Here is a 21352-nt window from a genome sequence, read left to right on the forward strand (position 1 = left end):
CCCAACATACAAAAAAAAAAAGTGCAAAACACCAGAAGCCCAAAGAGAACTGTTTCTAAGTCCCAGAGATCAGAACAGAGAGACATTTTCTACTCCACTGCTTCAATTACAATGACTCAAAAAGATATATATTCAAGATAGTCTAAATAAGAAAGTCTCCCATTTAAAACACAAGCAGGAAGGAATAAAGGATAACTGCAGCAGAAGTAGTAATGCAATTTGTGGGAGTCTGCCCCTGAATAAAAAATTAACAACAAACAACCTCTAGGCTAACTGTAGCCATTTCATTATGCTTAACTTTGACAGACCTGAATCCAATAAACTTTTATTGAAGTGCATCCGATCCTTCTTTATCCCTTTTCTGAACTTCCATTGCTTGCCAATGCAATGCCCTTTCACTGCTTCAACCATATCACCACACTGTTTCCTAGTGCTGAATGCTAAGCCCCCAATCCCCATGTGACAGCACCATACCTGTTGAAGATATCACCAGACACCTTTTGCAGATACTGAAGTGCATCTGCCACTTGCTGAACAGCCTCCTCCCTGCGTAAGTCTGGTTGGATCAGTGGGACTGAGTACGTCTGCCCTTCCAAAAAGTGCTTCTGGGCTACTGTAGCCATTGTGCCTAAAGAAAAGAGCAAATAAGTCATTACAGTAAACACACTTCCATTTTATCACAGCTTTTATTCAGGGACTTCCACTCTCTGCTCCCCTCATTACTTTAGGAAAGCGTTTGCAATGGACATCAGTGAGCTGAGGAGAAAGGCACAATTAGTAAGGTTGACATATTGGATTTTTAATAAATCCAAGGCAGCTACAGTGAGGTGGGAGTCTCCTGCTTATCTGAATGCTCTTGGGAACCATAATTTTATTTTTAGCATGATACATAACAAATCTCTGCTCAGTACTGTGCTGAAAACAAAGACCACACTTTGGAGCAAAGTCAGTTCAGGGTGGCAATAAGACTCATCAGAAATCACCCTGTCTCCTCCTTCCATCCTCATATTCCAGATGGATATATTTCAGTTCATTCAACCCTATTAGCAAAATGCAGTATATCATCTTACACTTCTGCTCCCAGACACACAACCACAGCTTCCTTCCAAGAACAACAGCTATGACATTACAGGGCATGCATGTGCACACACGCCCTTGCTCCAAGTAGGTTAATGAGAGTTCTTCCATTCTGAGACTCCCAGAAGCTGCTCATTGCTTCTGGTGACTGGATTTTTCCTTAGTAACTGTCTTGAAAGCAGCCTCCTTATTTTAGGATCCTTTCACATATAAAACCTAAATGGTCACTGAAATCTTTCAGTTGTGTTCGACACATGCACCAGAGCAGTATGCATGCTCCTGGATGCAGCTGGGCCAATACCACTGCTCCATAATTCAGCCAGGAGAAGGCTATACATCACCCATGTTTTCATCCTGCCAGCCTTGCTCACCTCTCCCTCAGCAATTCCCAAACAGTCTGCCTCCCATGTTTTTGCTCACAAAAATAACAAAAAAGTTCCTGGGACACAGAGGAGGGTATAGAGAAGAAATCCATTTCTCTGAGCACATTAGAAATTGTAAACTCACAAATATGTTACTGTTAAGACAGCCTGATTAATGGACAGAGTAGAGTGTCCATACAGTTTTCTAACCCAAACTCTGCTAGGCCTATACAACTCCCTTCAAACTCATTTTCTCCATGTGTCTTGCTCATTCAGACTGTAAAAAACCAGACTACAGCTGCTTATTACAGGGTTTCATCATGCAGAGTGCTGTACATCCATGTAAGAAAATACTCATTAAACTGAAGAGAAGCAAAACAAAGGAGGATCAAAAAGTAAGTTATTTGAAACAGACAGAGATACCTCGGGACACAACACATTACCTCCATGGTACCTGGAGGTCTGCAGGAGCTAGTCCAGGGACCACTGCTGTGTGCAAACTGTATTCCAGCCTGTACAGCAGAGCAGGCTGAAAATAACATAGAAACACATCCTATACTGGAGGAATTCACAAAACAAGCGCCTGAAGAGATAGTTACAGCATAAAACAACTGTTTAATAGGTGAAAATTAGGTGTCTTCACATATTCTTTAAATTCCCTATCTTGTTTCACAAAATGAAAAGATACCAGATTAGACTTGCCTGTAGCCAGTCCTGTACATTTAAGAAACACCATTCACCCTCTCCAGATTTGTCCTTTCTGATCCTACCACAGCAGGTTAGGAAAGAATTTATGTAAATGTGATGTGGCTGTTGTTTTGGTTGGGGGTTTTTTTGGGGGGGTGGGTTTGTTGTGGTTGTTTTTTTGGTGGGTAGGAGGGTGTTTAATAATGAATCATATGGGAGGTAAAAGAAGAAGGAAACCTAGGAGCCTTTCTGCAGATTTGCAAATTTGCAAAATCAAGCCCAGCCATCAGAAGACCTGGCTCTGCTGCAGGAAGCCTAGACCTATTCTGTTTCACTTCATGCATCACTGGCAACCAGACTCTGCATCCACACTCTTTAGCAGCAATGTTTGCACACTGATTAGTCTTCTTGACTGGGCCTATTCAGCAGGCAGGAAATTATTATTTAGTGTTGTAAAGCATACAAGTTAATCTGAGAGAAGTACAGCTAATTTTGAGATGGCATTTTTTGAACTGCCGACCACAACCAAGCTTGAACCCTTTTGCTTTCAAATCTACTATTGGACTGACAATGCAGAACAAAGCAACCAGATAACACAGCGAGTGCGCAGTTAGGAGATACTCTGGCTCTGACAGCAAAACAAGTTTACAATCCTCCCTGCCACTGGTCACAACTCTTTTGCTGCATCAATGCTGCTGATGGTTGGTATGCCTATTTTTAACTCAGATCAGTTCAATGACCCAATTCACCACAGCCAGATAAACAGCTGTAATTGCCCAGTCATGAAACAGAGTGCGAAGCAGGAGCAAGAAGGGGACTTCTTAAACTTGCTTCACTATCAAAACCATTACGATGTAATGGTAATCCTGCCCCACAGGATGAGAAGGCCAAGCTTTTCACCTCTAGAGGCCAGATGAGATTATACAGCCCCAGTATGATTTCCCAGACTCTCACTAATCCTAATTCTCTTTGTGACCTTTCTAAAGCCAAACTCATTTTAACTGCTGACTGACAGATACTCACACTCAGAAGCAGCACTCCCCCAGCTACTACCAAACCGTTTCCTTCTGCACACTCAAAAGCTACAGACTGTTCTTCAGGACCCACTACTTCCTTGCAAAGGGAGGAACACACAGTAGTAGGGCAAAGCAGGAAAAGCCCCAGGTGCTCCTGCTTGCACTGTCACAGTTCAGCTGTCAGTAAACTTCAGTTTCACAGCTTCTCAGTGCAGCCTCTCACATGAGCTCCAGATTCCCACCTTTCCTAAAAAAACACGTTAGAGAAATGTGGTAGACTCTGTGGGAACTGCTGTCAGAGACAGATACAAGAGACAATTCTTTCTGTGCAAGGTAACAAATAGAGATTTATAGCAATAAAGAGGAAAAACAGCAACAGCCTTCTAAATGACTAGACTCAGGCAAAATCGCATGCTACAGCTGCCATTTATTACCTTTTGTGACCAAACTAACTGGAGAAATGAGCCAGTTTTACAAACACTTTGAGTAAAGTCCTGACCATATGCTTAGAATAAAAGCAGAATTGCTTCCCACAACAGACAGGGACTGCAGGAACAAGGAAGATTTTAAAAGGAAAAACTCAAAATATTCCCAGAAGTCAGGAAGGAAAGCGAAGACTGAATGTCACTCAGCAAGACTGACTCTTCCTTTATCTCAACCTCCAGTGCACTGAGAAGGAAGCAGCACATTTCCTTGCCATGCTCCATTATCAGAATTAGGCATTACATAAAAAACAAAGTGCTGCAGATTAGAAATATCTCAACTCTCCCACCCTGTCCAATGGATGCCAAGCCTTTATGTAACATAGACACCCAAGGTGCAAATAAACTGTTCGTATCTTACACATGGAAGCGGCTTTCAGCAAAGCAACAAACTGGTTCCAGTATGACTCCTGAATCTTAAAGAGGGAGCTGGTGTGTTTCAGCAGAAAGTACAGCATCCTGGAATTAAGACAGCTGACATGAAACATTCAGATGCTACAGTGAGAAATGGGCACATAAAACCCCAAAGCAAGTATGATTCAGAAAAGCAGATGTCAGATCACCCAAGAGATTTAATCATTAGTGGTATGACCACCTGTGGGTCACACAAGGCAGAAGAAACGGCAACACAGCACTTTGGTGATCAAAGAGGCTCTGGAAAAGAGTTGGAACATCTGGGGGCTCCAGCCACAATTTATTCAATTATTTTTTCTATGTCAACCTTCATGATCAACACAAATGTGCTCTGGTGTTATATAATAACCTCATTTGCCTTATTAAATTGCAAACAAAGAGAAAAAGGTTGTTTTCTCACTGCACCACCTGCTTACAAGTGCTATACCCTGATTTAGAAGTTCTGACGAGAGCTAGCAACTGCTCAGATTCACACTTTTGCCTTAAGCTGTCTATGCCTTAACCTCAAGCAAGCTGGTACAAAACTTGTCAGGGCTGATGGCCATCCCTCTGCACCCAAAGCTGCTCTCTCCTTCTCAGTTTCAACATCCACACTAGCAAAAGCTGAGCGAAACAACAGCAGTGGGAAACACAACATCAGCCTCCACCAGACCGTCTCACCTTTCCAAAAGGCTTACACCAGGATAGATACAGGCTGAGCACTCCAGGGCTTTCAGGTATCTGGAACCAGAAACTGGTCATACTGTTCAATCATCACAGGCAAGTCTAGTACTCTGATGGCTACATAGAGATTTGCAGCTCCAAACCCAGAGAAGGAAGTATAGGGTAGGTAGAGAAACACTCCACCTATTCTGCTCACCTCTTGGGTTACTTCCCCCTGGACCCAAGAATAAAACTTCTTATGTCAAGGCTAAGCCCAAGAGAACTTGTTATGGAGCAAACAGAATAAAAGAAGCAACAGTCCTTTAAAAAATATTGCTCTATGGAGGACTGATCACTGAGGTGATTACAAACAAAAAGACCCCAAAACCTTAAAATATCTTAATTTTTCAAGGAAATGTAAACAAAGGCAATACAAGAAAATAATTTGGCTGCCCTCAACACAGGCAGAGACTGTAAAGCTATATAGAAGCACTTACCAGATACATGCTTTGCTATGAAAATAAAGGGAGAATAAAGCAAGCCACCAACAATACTTGCTTCCTTAACATGCTTCAAGGGACTACAGTAAGGGGCTTCAGGGGAGAAGAGGGCTTAAATACCTTGGAAAAAATCAGTGTGTATCCTTCAAAGATACAAGGGCTGCTTCAGCAATTACTGTGCTGCTGCTTCTGTCACTGCATTGGACAGGCAGAATGAACTAAAGGCCTTTAATTCCCACATGCAGTAACCTCTCCAACAAGAAGTGACTGGCTATCTTCAGCCCTATGTCTCTCCTTTGTAGGACCCTAATAAAAGATCAATGCGTTGTAGCCACCTGCATGGATGCAGAGATCAGCAATATGCAGTAAAACACAAGTCTGCATATCCCTTACCACATACCACTACACCACCACCACCAGGGTGATTCCACAGTGGGAAAAGACGAAGTCACAAATGAACTACAGGTTAAGATTAAACACACTCAAACGATGGAGTAGAGACAAGCTTTGGGCATAGCTTATCACAAGGTGCTGCCCCCTCTGATAGAGGAAAGTCACATCCATGACTTGGTTCATAGCAAGAAGTCATCTCAAATTCCTCACTGACAGTAATTTCTTACACATAGCACTTTCTATCATGTTTATCTGCACAAACACCGTCCTGCACAAACATTGTCCTGGCTGACAATAACAGACCTCTGTTACTCTCACTTTCCTCTGCTTCAGTCTAGTGTACTACATCAGCACATTGCTCGCAATACCCAAATGTGGCTTTTAGAGCTCACAAAGCTCGTAGCTGCTACAATGTCTGCTGTGTGTCTCATCACAAACTTCTACTACTGTACACTTAACTATGGTACTCTGTAGTACTGTACTATACTTAATATACTACTACATCATTCTCATTCTCTACTTTCCACATAGGCTTCCCACAAAATTTCAAATCATGATCAAATCTGCTGGCATATTCAAGTCATACCTTGGTTGTACTACAAGCTTGCCTAGAGGCCATTCCAACAAAACATCAGAACTAACTCCTGCAAGGAAAAAATAAAAAAAGATAATTGTATCCCCTTGCCCTCCACAAATAAAGCACACTCCTATGAGTTTACCAGCTGCAAAGCCAGGGAACTGTATTTAAAAAAGAGACTTAAAATGCTGGAAAAGCAAAACATGTCATTGCATATGCTCCTCCTGTTAAGGGACAGCATAAGGCAGTGTGTGCACATGCCCTCACAGATGTAAACACGCAATTGAAATGAAAGCTAGAAGTTGATTACACTCTGGTGGTAAATGCAGCACAAGAGCCTAGATGTAAGTCCTATTTTATGCAGCAAATGATCATTCTGCCCTGTGTTGACATTCACTGGAGGGGTTGAAATATAGTCCTCCAGCAGAGCACACAAGAGGTAACTATCCTGGGTAGGAGAGGAGGATGTATTTCCAGCAATAAGATGAGAGGTTCACCACAGTCCCTGTGCTAAGCCAACTTTACCTTTTTTGGGGGGGCAGGGAGGGGAAGGGAGGAGGAGAGAAGCACTTTGATAAGTTAAGAGGATGAAAAGTCTATTTATATTTTCTAATTAACCATGTTCTACAGTGTTATTAAGCAGCAATCAAAGATGCAGATGGTACTGATTTGATTGGCAAGAGGTGCACTGTGCTGAATATTAAGGAACTCTGCCCCTATAAATAGGTCTAATCACCATCTGAAGGCTGGAAGGCAGTGATGAAAGAAAGCATTAATAAGACCATAATTAGGCCCCATAGCAGGCTGTACTCCACCAGAGTGCTCATGTTACTAGACGTCTCTTCTAGTAGCATCCTCAGACTCTGTTGTAGACATTACTGTTTTGGGTCTCAAGACCTGCAGTAGCTACTTTAGACAAAGCTATGAAGAGTGGGGTTTCTCCATCTTTGGAGGGCCTGGCATCGGTTAGGATTTTACCTCCCAGTACCACTTCTGGAGCAAGAGAGCTCTCCACTCCAGCTGTCCCACCCTGCCCACTCTCAATGAGCAAATTAAACTGGGCAGCTGGAGCTCCCCAGGCACAGAGACTGGCAAGGGGCGCACGAAAGTGAGAAGATTTAGAAGCTGTTGCTCTCCCTCCCCCTCAGAGCAGCAGGAATACATCAGGGCCACATCTACATCACAAAGTTAACCTAGCCACAGCTGTAAAAGCTATTTCTGCTCCTCTGCTCCAGCTTTAGAAAGACAGATACTTACTCAATCTCATCAACCTCATACCTTCAGCCTGTCCTTACAGAACAGCGTTACCTCAGAAGAGCAACAACAAAAAAGTCCATGTAGAAAATGAATCCTACAAGGCATCTCCTGCTACATGCCAATACTTCCAAAAGTTGCTCATTGATATGGGACTGCTTGAACAGCCAAGATCTTTTCAAAAGGAGTCAGCCTCCCACATCATACCACAGCCCTGCAGAAACACTGGAGCACTGAGGAGTCTGACCTGATGCTCAGCAGGACTCGGGGGCTCGCACTGCATTTCACACAGTGCACATCCTGGCCTTGTGGGCTGCTTTTCTGCTTGGAAAGGGCAGGAGTGCATTCCATCATTGAAGCAGTCTCGCCTCATCTGTTCCAGCAGCTGTGGGAAAAGGAAAAGCTTTTTCTGCTGCACTGGTAAGCAGCCACTAACTACCCAGTGATATAACACCACTCAGTTCTCCATATCTAAACAGTGTGGAATTACTGGCTGCTACCATATATGCAGTACCTCACACATCCGAGTACCACAAGAACATTGTGTTGTACCACAACGTCAGCTAGAGTGCTAGGTGCCTTTTTGGTAGGTGAATCTACTTATCACTGACAGCCGTTTAGTCATTGTACTAGAAAAAGTTATTAAGGTAATGCTGCAAAGATACTCACTTTTGGAAACAGCAAGAGAGACTCTGGTATGAAGCGTGCATCCAAAACCCCAAGACTTTTTTTTCTTCAGTTAATTCCCTAAGTTGCAGAGGGAACACAATAAATAGGCTGCTTTGCAACAAAAGAGCAGCCTATTGACACAGGTTCTGTAAACTGGGTGCCTGATAGGAACATGTCTCCCTAGGACACAGGCTGTGTCAGATACCACCAAACACCCGTTGCTACTTATGTGTTTGTCCCATCCTGCTGTTTCTGGAATAAAAGGCTACCTGTATGTGGTCCTTCCTGAGCACTCAGAGCTACCAAAGGAAAAGCACTGGCCTGTCAAAAATCTATTTTTGAAAGCGCGAGCCCAGTATTTAAGGCAGCCCTTTCTCAAGAAGCCAGAGCCTGTTAACACCTTTGGCTTTTAAAGAAACAGTAGCTACTGTAGCTATTAAAGACAGATGAAATCTATGAGCAATATGACATTAAGGAAAAGACATTATTGACAGGTAACTACTGCATATGAATTGGAGACTTTGGGTTCCCACCAACAGCATTGTCTCTTGGATCAAATAAGTGTGGGCCTGAACCAACACATCAACAGACTCAGTGATCATTCTCCACTGGAGACCCTCACTTTCCCTAAAAGCTACTCAGAGCCACTTAGATTTGTTGGTTTGTCACATACTACACTGCCCCATTCCACTTAGGCTAAAGAGAAAGGATCAGAATTTGAGATCTTGGAGCCCAGCTTTACAATAGCATTTAGCAACTCCCTGGCAAATTGTGAAATACCTGACATTTAAAGATGGATCACATAAAATCAAATGATATCAACTCTCCAGAAGACAGAATGCTATTACATTATTTTTCAAGGAGAATCTGAAAGGTAGAGACTTAAAAGAATTTAGAGGTGCACTTCAATCCTCTCAGTTCCATAAGCTAAGATGGCCTCTAAGCCACTACTGTCTTCAAGACAATCTTTTCTCTCAAAGCAGAGCTCTGCCTTGTGAAGCAGTCAGCAGCCCTCACTGCCATGAGGCACCAAGCTACAGGCTGCATCACCTTGCTGAGAAAGCCCTGTCCTCTAAGCACAGGTTGAAATTGATTTCCCTCAGCTGGATACATAAAGCTCATTTTGACAGACAGATGTTGATATCTAAAGTTAATCAGATAACCCACTCTGCAACTGTCACCTTTGGCTCTCTTCATTAATGGAGGCAGTCAGGCGCTCTAATGAACAATTGATCTAAGTCAACCGTCTACAACTGACCAAAAAGCACTGTGCTGATTGTCTGCCTTCCTTTCTTCTCACTATTTATTATAAAAGAAGCCAAAGCAAATAACTTAGCTACACCTACAATACAGACATCAAAAGTAACACTGAGAATCCCAGCCCAAACATCCAGATACAGCTCTTCATTCGATATCCTAAGTGGAGGTACTTTGGTTTTGCATACCTTAAGTACACAGAAGCCACTGGCTATGCCAAAAGTCCCTTGGAGGGCCATTTCCCAGCAGTAAGTTCTCTTAAATACTGGAGTTTCAAAAGCAGGCTATCTGTAACACTGCTGTAGAGCTTCCTGCAGAACATTTGGTTCAGAAAAATGAGGAGCTGCTCAATCTTACTATCAGACCACGGCAACAAATACATGCCTCCACAAACATAGCACTTTCCTTAAAAAAAAAAAAAAAAAAATAATTAAAAGAATCCAGTTAATTTTTCCTTCAAATTTTCTGATGCAAAATCAGCTTCAGTCTCCTGCAGAGCAACCTTAGCTGCAGATCTAAGCATTGCCACATCTCACTGCCACAAACCCTAACTAGCAATGTCCTGTTTTTCACCTCTACATTCAGTACCCTCTGCTCCAAAGTTCTGGAGTTTTACAGCACCCATACCCCACAGGCACTGTGTTACAATAGATCCCGAGATATTTAATGAAGGCAACAACCAAATCAAACTGGCAACAAAAGCAGTTCCTGCCTGTTTTATATATTCAAAAGCAAAGGAAACGCTTGCATTTCTGCAAGGTGACAAGAGGGGAACTCACTGACCATGAGGAAGTGTCTTCAAGCCTGTTCACATTTGCTAGAAGGAATATTCCTACAGGTTGGCCTGAATGACAGGAGCTGACAAAAAGCTGGCTCAAAAGAATGACACCTGGGGAATCAGTAACCCACTAAACAAACTGCTGGATGGACTATTTGCTGGCAAAGGTTATCTTGTGAAGGGGTCTAAGCAGAGGTCACTAGCTATAGAAATTGCTTTTTGAGTGATAAAAATTATTCCCTTCAAGCTCATACACCACAGCCACAAGAAACATCACAATTTCAGACACCATCCTCTTCTTCCTCTGTACACTACCTTTAATCTAAAAAAAATTATTTAAAAAATCTGCCTTGCTTTCAGGCTTATCTCAGTACTATTCTTCCCCAGCCCTCAATTTCTACCCTTCTATTTTACTGGTCAGGTTGAGCGTGCAGTGACTACAGTCACCTGGTATTGCCAGAACCCAGAAGCTAGACTGCAGAGTAGTTCCCAGGGATTATCTGCTTTCAGTTTTCTTGCCAATTAACTCCTGAGTTGAGAGAACAGCACTTTATCTGAAGGAATTAAGATTTAAAACTAATTTTAAATATCCAGAGTGATAGAAGAAGGGCAGATGCTAAGATTAGCAGCCTGTGCTGCTCCAGGAGCCCCTCAGGCATTTTTCTGCCTGAGGGCTCTTTGGAGGTGTGGCCTTTTCCCCCCAGCCAAAGCATCCCAGGAATACGGAGGTGTATCAGGCAGCCTTTACATCACAGCTTTACTACTCAGACAAGACAAACATAACGAAATATCCGGAGAACTTATCAGCCCCTAGCTAACCTTCCTAAAAGAACGTCTAAGCAAGGGACAGTTGAGTGGAGCACCTCTGATTCCCTGGACAACTGAAACAGAGAAAGCCTCTACAAGGACATGCCAAAGTCACTTTGCTTCCAGCCCTTGCCTCTGGCAAGAGCAGCACTATCTGCTCCACTTCCTTTCATCGCTTAAGGAAGGCTCTGTATTTCAGAGATCTGGCAAGAAATAGGGACAGTTTTAGCTTCTACCTCTTCTACTACAGGATAGGTCAATCCAGTCTGCAAATCACTGCCAGCAACACCCGCCACGCAACCTAAATGAAATAAATAGGTCATCTCAAGCAAACTCCTAGCTGACATTTGCCTGAATCACATGAAATGCCACAACCACAGGCAGCACTATCCCACACTTATCGTTGGAAGCTGCACCGTAGAAGCGAGCACAGCTGAGGATTAGCCTACTCTCCCCAGGGATGAAAACTCTCCTCTTTTGAAAGAGGCCTTTGGGAAAATCCAGGTGTCGTCTGACCACTCAACATTTGAACCACATAATTAAAAAAAAAAAAAAAAAAGGAAGGGGGAAAACCTCACCACAACAGGACTTCTGTGGATTACTAAAATAATACTAACAATGATAATCACTGCTGGGTGTGGATTCACAATGATCACTATGTCCATCAGCAGCCTTTCTTCATGTGTACAGCTAGGTCTAGTAGCCCTGTGGTCTTTTTACTGTTGGCTCACTCATTCTTTATTTTGAACACAGAAAAAATTAATACAATAAATGCATTTATCACAACAGCATTTGGGTTCACTTGCAAACACTGACAACGCATTTTTATTTGACAAATCATTACACCACCACAGCTACCAGCTTGGGGGTGATGAACACACCCTCGTGCAACTTAAGGGCAATCCATATGAAAACTGATTTGCCAGTAGGAAAGTAGGAAAATAGATTTTCCAAGTAGGAAACTGTGTGGATGCACTGAAGGACTAGAAGTTATGTTTTTTTATAGTCTGTGGTGTTCTTTGAAGTGAGCTGATAGTTAATGGTAACCAATCAGTACTTGGAATAGTACAAACCCCTCACAACTCTATTACAAGCCATTAGCTAACTTTGAGGAAAAATGATGTAACTCACATCCCAGAATCCTCGAACTCTGTATCTTGAACACCTTTTTCTCTTTCTTGTGACTCCCTTCAGGCTGCAGCATCTAGCCATCTATCCCTACAGGGTACCTAACCTACACGGAGAGAAAGCATCGCCCTTCCCAATGCCCGAAGGACTACACTGAGTCGTCCAAGTGTCCCACGCATCATCACCAACTTGAGATTTCCAGGCTCCATGCCTGCCTGCCTGGTTCTCCCACCTATTTCATGGCTCAGCGCTGAAGAGCCGCATACGAAAGGTAACAAAAGACTTTTCTAAACCTGCTATCCCACCCAAACCGGTACTGCACGACTCTCATTTCACGTTACCAAGCTCTTCTTCCCAAGACCTGACGGGGTCCCCGACGGACAAAGCCTGCGGCCGCCAGAAGCGTTTCACCGCGGGGCGACAGGCCGCAGACCCCGCGGCAGCCCCTCACGGACGCTCACGGGGCCCCGCCAGCGCCTACGGCCCCGCTCAGGCCCAGCGGGAGAGAACTCTGCCCGAGCCCCGGCTCCTCGCCGCCGAGTCCGGCCAAAGCTGTTCCTCTCCACGCTGTCGCCGCGAGGACACCCCCCGCACCCGGCCCTCTTCGGCGCCCTCCACCAGCCCCGCCGAACCCCGGTGTCCCGCCTAGGCCGCCCCGGGCGCCCGGCACAGAGCCGCCGCCGCGGCGGCGGGGGGGGGGGGGGGGCTATGGGGGGGGGGGAGGGCCCGGCCCCGCCCAGCGCGCGCTCCCTGCCGCGCCGCGCGCCCCTCACCTGCCGCGAGCCAGCCACGCCTCGGCGCCGAGCAGGAAGCGGCTCCCTGCACCGCTTCCGCCCCTAGTTGTCCGTCACTTCCGCCCGGTTAAGGCGCCCCTGCATCTGGCTGCCTGCCCCTGGCCCGAGCCGAGGGCGGGGGGCGGGGCTGCGCATGCGTGCGGTAGAGGGTGGGGCGCGGGGCGTGAGGCGGTCTCCGACGGCGGGGAGCGTCGGCCATGTTGTGGGTTTGCGTCAGAGTGCCCTGTCCCCTGCCGGGCCAGGCGTTGTGTCGTCTGCCCCGCCTGAACCTCTCCCCGGCACTGCTGCCCTCCCTTGTGCCTCAGCCTCTTTGGTGGCCTGCCAGCCCGAGGTGGCGGACAACTGGAGCTGGCGGTCTGTCTGCCCCGTCAGGACACAGCCAGGCAGGGACCCCACTGAGGCTCCTCGGAGCCTTGCTGGGTGCCTCCTGAGGGAGGTGTGATGACCCTCCAGCACGCCTCTACAGATGGCTGCCCTGCTGGAGCACTGTGGTTCTGTGAGCAGTACTGCACTGTGAAGAGAAGGGGGTGTTGGGCCAGCTCTCGGCCTGGTCCCTGCCCACGTGTTGCAGAGTCACGGTTTGAGAGAAAATCCTGCAGATGTTGCCACGTTCAGCCCTGCTTCTGTGCCTGGCTGCTTTTCTGCTTCCACGTGTCTGGTACAGAGCATGGCAAGCAAAAGGGGGAATCTATGACTCATACACTTGCTTGTTTCCTTTCCAGTGCTTGTGTGTAGAGTTGGGCAATTTTAAAATTGGCTTTGTAAAATAGTGATTTTTTTCTTTTAAAGTACGTTCTACTAGTTTGCTCTTGTGTCACTTCTATGCTCCCCTTTATGCACACATTCTAGCAACCAAGTTCTTCCAGCACAAATGCTCATGAAAAGTGAATTTCAAGAGTGCATCCCTAAATATTAAAACCACATTTTAAAGGGCTGTGTGCTATACATGACAGAGGTATTTGCATGCCCATCCACTTTAGGATCAGAAACAATTTCTCAAGACTTACGTAAACAGTTACAACTTACTGCTATTTGAATGGCAAATACCAGTTTTTGAATGCACACAGAGAACATTTGTGATTGATATGTAGCATTAAAAACAGTGCACAAGGAAAAAAATAAGACAAGCCTCTTTAAACAGTGAATGCACTTGAAGACATCGGGACCTGCTCATGCATATTCAACTCAAGGTGGAAAAAGGTAAATCTATTACATAAATTACCTGTTGCAGATTCTTTGCTCGGTTCCACTCCTTTGCAGTGGGAAGTGTGGACTGAAGTGGGGGAGCGATGTTAGACCTGGTGGAGTTGCAAAGGAGATCAGGAGTCAGCAGCAGTGGCTTCCCCATTTCAGAGCCTGCAGGAGGGTACAGCGCTTGCCCCTGTGATGGGCCTGGTAAGACCCATCAGTATGGAGAGCATAAGAGCACAAGGCCTAAGAGCTAAGGAACAGGGTAAGCTACTCAAACTCTGTAAGGGAAGAAGGTTATGAGGAATGGAATATCCTGCCAAAAACTCAAAGCAGACAAAAAAGCAGATCTAGCTGAGTCTAAGCAAGGAGCGTATGTGTGGGTGTCAGGACCTGTCAAAAACAAAATAGGGAAGTGGATGTAAGAAGCAACAATCCAATCTATTCTGATCCATTTTTATTTATATACTGCTGACGGAAGGCCTTCCAAATGCTTTCTGCTGCTTGGGTAAAAATCCAGTTCAATGCATTTATAAAATTCAAGAGAAAGCAAGAGGTGACGGCAGACTGATGCAGCCCCTTCCTATGTCCTCCTCCCAGCCACCCTGATGAAGAGGAGCCAGCAGGTTTGCAAAATCCATCATTAAAAGGCAAAAAGAGAGCTAACACAGAGAGAGAAAGGGAAGACACTGAATCTTAGGCCGGGCAGGCAGAGAGGTGATGGAGCAGCAGGGATACAGCGAGCCCCACACAAGAAGCGATAGCAGGGTAGCTGTGGACTGGGCGAAGCACCAGGAAGACCCTGGTAGCAGGTGAGAGGCTGTAAATTGTAGTGAACTCCTGTGTAACCTTGTCATATATCAAACGTCTTTCCTGTGCAGACAAGGCCTATCTAACCGGGCACAAATAGGTGTTAATAACAGCACAGAAAGAGCCTGGAGGCAAATCGGGAGAGCAGCTGTGTAACACAGTGTTTGATTCAGCCACAGAGGCACCAGTCTCCGGCCGGCTGCATGTCTCAGCCCACGCAACTGGCTGGTGGAGAATGAGCGACACCATTCCCAGCCAGTGGAATAATGGACACCATTTCTTCTCTCTCCAGAACAATGTTTACTGGCTACATTTTGTAACCTTTAACTGGCTCATTTTCAGTGGTCCTGAGGACAGGATCCTCTTACTTAAGTAAGGGCTGCTCTCAGGGAGCTGTCTGGCTCCTGGGGCCGCCAAGCTTGCCCTGCTGCTGCTTTGCATTGGCAAGTTCCATCCAACAAAAACAAAATGATGCACAGTATTTTTCGCTTCTAACAAAAGGAGCACTACTACCCACTGTTGCCCAGGTAAGATTTAGTTGGAAGTCCTGCTTCCCATGCAGTAAGACATTTTTTCATAGGGTGCAAAAAGCAGCACCTTGCGGTGTGCCAAGTCATGTGTGACAGCAGCTTTGCAGTTAGGAAATGCACTAACTGCTGGTTTGGAAAATGCCTTCTGGCTTTCTCAGAGACATTGTCCAAGTCGATACCAATGGGAAACACTAGTTGGGGGGCTGCAGAGAGATCCTGTTTATGCATGTGGCATAAGTGGCACTGCCACTTTCAGTGACTTTGTTCTGCAGTGGCAAGATAGTGACCTGGACCCCCCCCAGTCAGAACCTGCTTTTGCCCTTGGCCCACTGAATAAATGAAGCCAGGTGTTTCCACTGGTCTTCTTGTGGGCTGCATGGAGGCTCTGCACACTCTGCTTTGCTGTCAGTTGCTGGCAGAATCCTCACTGTGAGCAACTGGCTGATCCAGAGCAGCTCAGGGCATGTCAGGTTTTCTGTGCTTTTGCATGCCACTCTCTGGCTAGCTGTCTAGAGTGCTTATTCTGTCTGTTAGCTTTTCCATCACCACAATATTCAAGCGCTTCCACCCTGTCCAGAACTCTTGCATAAAGACATTTTTTTCCTGTAGGCTAGACTCATTGCAATTATCTATACACAAACTGATCAGTCATCTGTTGTTGTGTCACAGCCACAAATTCATGTGCAAGAGCCAACCCTTTTACATTCACATTATATTTTAACTCATTTTCACTTTTCTAAAACTGCATTTTCCCACCAGAGTGCTTTTTCTGAAGTAAAAAAAAAGCAAACCAACAAACCCAACCTTCAAAACATTAAATTAATTTGCTCTTTCTCTTGCTGCAGTATCTTTTACTGAGCAAAGTCACCTTGGGCAAATAATTAGTGCCTCACTTTCCTCACTAGAAAAATGGAAACAATAATATTTTTCCATCTTTGATATCTTTAGGATGGAAAATGTTACTACTTATTATTTATTATAATGTTTCACACCAAAATTTAATAACATAAAACTCAGAACCTGAAGGGAAAATGTAAAAAGTGAAGGTGAGGAGAATACAGAGTGCTGCTGTAGTTATATATTTTGAAGATGCTGGAAATTTCTTGTAGTCTGTTGAATAGCATTTGTCAAACATTCAGGCAGAGCTGGCTGAGTTGCTTTTGCACAAGGTCAGGAGAGGGCCAGAAAACAGATCAGATCTTACTCCAGACATCCCTCTCATTTTGCAGTTTTTCAGACTTGAGGAATATTTTGCTATTGCAGTTGGATGTAGGGTTGAGCTCACCTAACATTTGGAAGTGTTTGGACTTCAGGTTTTGCTTCAGGTCTGACTTTAATGTTTTGCTTGTAGCATTGCCTTAGGAGAACAGGCAGGATCCTCCTTGAACATCTGTCCCTTGTTCTGTGTCTGGTGACAATTAGCACCTCCTCTGAGTGCACGCTAATGATCAGTATATGCTCATGGGATGTTGAAACTAGACGTAACTAAACGATATTCTGTCTTTTGGGAGACAAAATTAATATGCGAAGAACTTCCCTTCCCTCCCCCGCTAGAGGTATAGATGCTCTAAGTATAGCAATATCTGTATTACCTCTGAGGTGTTCTTATTGCAGGGAGATAAAATAAGGGCCAACTACAGCCACCTGTCCTTCTGCACAAGATTTCTTCTGACTCAGGTTTGTGGAGACGCTTTTCCCACACACTTCCCCCCAAACATGTGGCCTTCCTCTTCCCCTAGTAATGGGGCTTTGGGGTAAGATGCAGTGGATTGGAACAAACTAGAGCCTGAAGTTGACAGAAGCACTGTATCTGTCCCCCTTTGCCTTCTCTGCCACTCTTTATCAAAATCCCCTCCTCAAACCCTTCTGGTTCTACACTTTCTGCCTTATCATCCAAGCCTCCTCCTCAGCCCTGGACTCACAGCTTTAAACATCACTTGCCAGCATCACATTGCTTATTCTTCACAAGTGCCAGAGGCCGCCCGACATCCTGTGCCTGCACTGCCCATCAGACTGTAAGTTCTCCAGGGCACAACAAGCTGCAGTGTTTCGCGTCGGGCTCAGGCTGTGCCTGGTTCTCAGGCAGTGCTGGAAAAAACCACATGAGTAACAATAATAACGCAACTTCTTCAGCGCACACGTGAGTATCAAATGAGCTGTGTGTTACTATCATAGGTTAAAATGGTACCTTTTTGTACAGCTGCACTGAACTAGCATATCATATTGATGCACCTTTAACTGGTCTGTGAAGGAAGGCTGGACTGCAAAGATCTCCGTCCTAAGTGTTGCTGGGAAGACTCTTAGCTATGAATTCCAAAATGCCATTCTTAGCATTGCATCCACACAGTTCTGCATACTCATGGTAATTGCCTTTGTTGACTTTAAAAAAAAAAAAAAAAAGTGTATGAAATAATGGTACATATGAGGGGAAAAAGGTAACAAAAAATAGACAACAAGAGAGTAGAAACTCCCTGGAGTGCAGCACAGCCAAGGACAGTGTTTCACGCACATTCTTTTATTCTGTGGCTCTTTTCGACACCCCCACAGCACCCCCAACTCTGTGAGTCCTGAGCAGGGCTGACCTCGCTGAACACGTGAGATCTGACAAGAGCACAGCACACAGCACTATGGCTGCAGGCTAATACTTTTATTTTTGTAACTGTGTATTCCTAAGAGCATGGTAACAGGAGTTAGGGATCAAATCCATGCTTCTTGCATAACCGAACAGAGTATTCCCGCTAGACTACCTGGCAAGAGATCAAACATCCCATATCAGGCCTTTAAAAAACAAAAAAGGAAAGGGAGAAGTATTAAGAACAGCCATGGCCGTAAGAGAAAAGCAACAAGTATTCTAAGGCATCCACTTAACCATGCTCCTAACAGGCACAAATTACTTGTTTAATTTTGAAATCAACCCATACAAGACTCAGAATCTGCAACACTCTCAGACACCCAGCTGTTTGCCATGCAATCCCAGTTACCATTGAAAATTCAAGCCAAAATCCAGCTATGCAAACCTTCTCCACTTTGTTTCAGACATGAACACCATTGCTGGCCATTCTTTTATTGCTATAATGAAGTTAGGAGCTGTCATGAACTGACTAATACCCCTCTGCCACGTGAAGAGGACATTAACCCAAGGATGAAGGAGCCAGCTACAACTACCAGCTACCATGTTAGTAAGTCATCGTGAACATCAGTCTTCTTTTGATTATGACCACCTCCATTAAGTTCCTTTATAACAACGTGGTGCTAAATATTAGACCTTGGTTCCAAAAAAATTGACATTTAATTTTTTTTTGCCATTCTGAAAGGCTCAAATAAATGTCAGCATTCTGATGAAAACTCACTGCACTCTCTATCTGGCTTTGGACATGTCTTTTTTTTTTTTTAAAAAAAAAAAAATCTTCTAGACTTTTAATTCCTAAAAGAAGAAAAAAAAAAAGAGATGGAATTTTCAAGACCATTTTTTCCTTTTTTAAAAATAGCTCATTTAAAGATTCGTATTTTTCAAATCACATATATTTAAACCAAGAACTTTTAATAGTATTTTATCAGTCCTACATTATCTTCAGTGTTTTTAAATGTACATTTTAATGCTTCAAGACATAAGTCATTTCTGGATACAAATTAGGGGATTTCTGAATATATCTGGAAAGTTAATAAAAAGAGAAGCATGAAAAGAGATGCAAGACCCTACATTAAAGATTAGAGTTAAATATAATGAGAGAGAAAGATGTTCTATTAAAAGCCTGCTGAAAATATTAGTGTATATTAAGAACCTACTGACAAATGCTTGTCTAAATAGTGACAGCAGGACATTCAATATATTTTAGGACAGTCTGTTTCCAAATAGAATAATGAGGGGTGAAAGCAAAAAAAAAAAAAAGCTTTTAATTATTGTCACCATCAATTAGGACTCAGTCCTGCACCATTTAATTGTACTTTTGACATTGCCTCCTAGAAATATATTTCAGAAAATGAAGTAATAGTTGGTAAAGAAATATTAGCACTGAAAAAAGTCCTTTAATAAAAGCTTGTTCCTGCAGAGTTAGTTTCAAGCTGGAAACAATTTTTCATCTTTTCAAATATAAAAACTAAATAACAGAAATCAATATTCCCTGGGAAGGAGACTAACCCCTGTGAGAAGTTCATCCCAACTATTTGCTGTCAATGGCAAGCTCCTATTTTGGGATTTAAGTGGGTGTTCAAATGGCTGGGTTGTGTGAATAACTGATTATTTGATTCAGTTGTTGAACCAAAAAATTAAACTCTGCTTTTTTCCAAACTCAACCCCAAAACACTGTTTTCAGTGTATTTGGTAAATAATAAAAACTCCATACTTTTAGGGTAAATTATTTGCTATTTGTTTGTTTGGGACCAGCTTTAGTTCTGCCATTTTTTTACAGGTATATGCAATAAAAGCAAAGGACTAGATTCATAGAAGAGCCTAGACATTACCTTCAGAGATGTTTTTCCAATTTATACTCAACTGGAAATCTAGTGAAAAATTGAAATTCTTACCTGAAATATTTTCTTTCTGAATGAACAGTGAAATACATGTTAAACATTTCCAGTGACGTTATTACTCTTGCATTTCAATCTTTCAAATGCTTTCTATTGCTGTTAAATATTCAAATGAAGTTATTTCATTTCAAAGCTTACCATATCAGGCTATTATAATTCCTCTGTGCTGCAGGCCAAATTTCCTGGTGGTCCTTAAAATTATGCCATATTAACTGCCTTGTAATAACTGTATACCAAGGTGCCATGTCAATTTCACAAGATTTTTCTTTAGAAACATGAATTTATTTTGCATCTGTATTGTAACATCAGGTTGCTGCTTAATTCTATTTCTAAGACCTACAGATAAAATCTTTCTTTTCATTTACAAAGCAGTAGGATATCTATCTCCCACTTCAGCCTTTAATTCTCCCCTCCATTTTAGAGAGATGTGAACAGGTAAAAATAATACTGTGCGCAACACAAGATCCATTTTAACAGTATCTTTGTCATTATTTCATAATAAAACCAGTGCATTTATTTAATAAATACTTCTAATAGTACTTCTATGTGCTAGCTAAACTGCATAGCTCATTCTTTAAAAAAATAGTAAAGTTAAGCATCAATAAATAACTACTCCAGGTTTTATTTTTTTCTCTGATCTTGGGAGAAGACAAAGGGCTTAGAAGAAAAACCACACTTAAAACTCAAGTCTGGAGAGTTTCATATGAACTGGAGAGCAGGAAAGGGGTGCGCCTTATGCTCCAATGTTAAAGCCTCTTCCCTGAGAAATGGGTTACATTTGTGCACCCCTGTGGCATGTGCATTGTTCTGTCATGGTCCATGTGAGCATCCTGACCAGGAGCAGCTGAACAGAAGGATGGTAGCTGGGTGATGGTGTAGGATTCCCCTCTGTCCCCACTACCTTATGACTTCATCTAGGACATCCAAACAATTTGTTTAAAAATACATTGAAAAGAAGCATTTTGTCATTCCTATAATGTTGTCCTCATTGTTTTTAATGTCCAAAATGTTCAGTAAGTGCATCTCAAATTCACAAATAATTTTGCATTGACTGACTGTTTATTTTGGCAAACAATTTATGACAAAAAATTCACTACATCCATTTTAACATGGCCTTTGGTAGTAGGTGAGCATGTCCACTAACATGAGCCAGGAACCAAGATTTTTCATCAGGAAGGAAGACAGGACCACAGCCAAGTTCCTAACCTCTCAGCTCAGAGCTTCAATCAACAATGAAAGATGTGTTCTCAAATCTATACGGATCATGAATATGTCCTTGAATTTCCCGTTGAATGCAGAGAATCAGGGTTGAGCCCAGAAATCCCCTAAGTTTGTTCGAGGGGGCCTCTATTTTTGTCCAAGTATTTTGCTGCCAGGCAGAGGTGCTGAGCTGGATTGCTAAAGACAAGCTGCATCCTGCTCTGAATGATGAGACAGCACAGGTGTCCTCTGCCAGCAAA

The 21352-nt window shown here is 43.5% G+C and overlaps 1 protein-coding gene across 4 annotated transcripts in view; it reads right to left on the reverse strand.

Annotated features, from left to right (window-relative positions):
* The window catches only part of WASHC1 (WASH complex subunit 1), a 45984-nt gene extending 33058 nt beyond the window's left edge, over positions 1-12926 (reverse strand). The window contains exons 1-2 of one of the 4 annotated variants that reach the window (XM_075051039.1): positions 12817-12926; positions 475-628 (exon numbers count right to left, since the gene is read on the reverse strand). In XM_075051039.1, the coding sequence (XP_074907140.1) occupies positions 475-623 (149 nt within the window). In that variant the 5' untranslated portion in view covers positions 624-628; positions 12817-12926. Of the gene's footprint in view, positions 1-474; positions 629-7651; positions 7675-12046; positions 12135-12384; positions 12591-12816 lie in introns of those variants that run through there. The other 3 variants (XM_075051040.1, XM_075051038.1, XM_075051041.1) reach the window with 3 other exon arrangements.
* Positions 12927-21352: the final 8426 nt, after the last annotated feature.

The sequence above is a fragment of the Buteo buteo genome, chromosome 19 (assembly GCF_964188355.1).
Source record: "Buteo buteo chromosome 19, bButBut1.hap1.1, whole genome shotgun sequence".
Classification (NCBI taxonomy): Eukaryota; Metazoa; Chordata; class Aves; order Accipitriformes; family Accipitridae; genus Buteo; species Buteo buteo.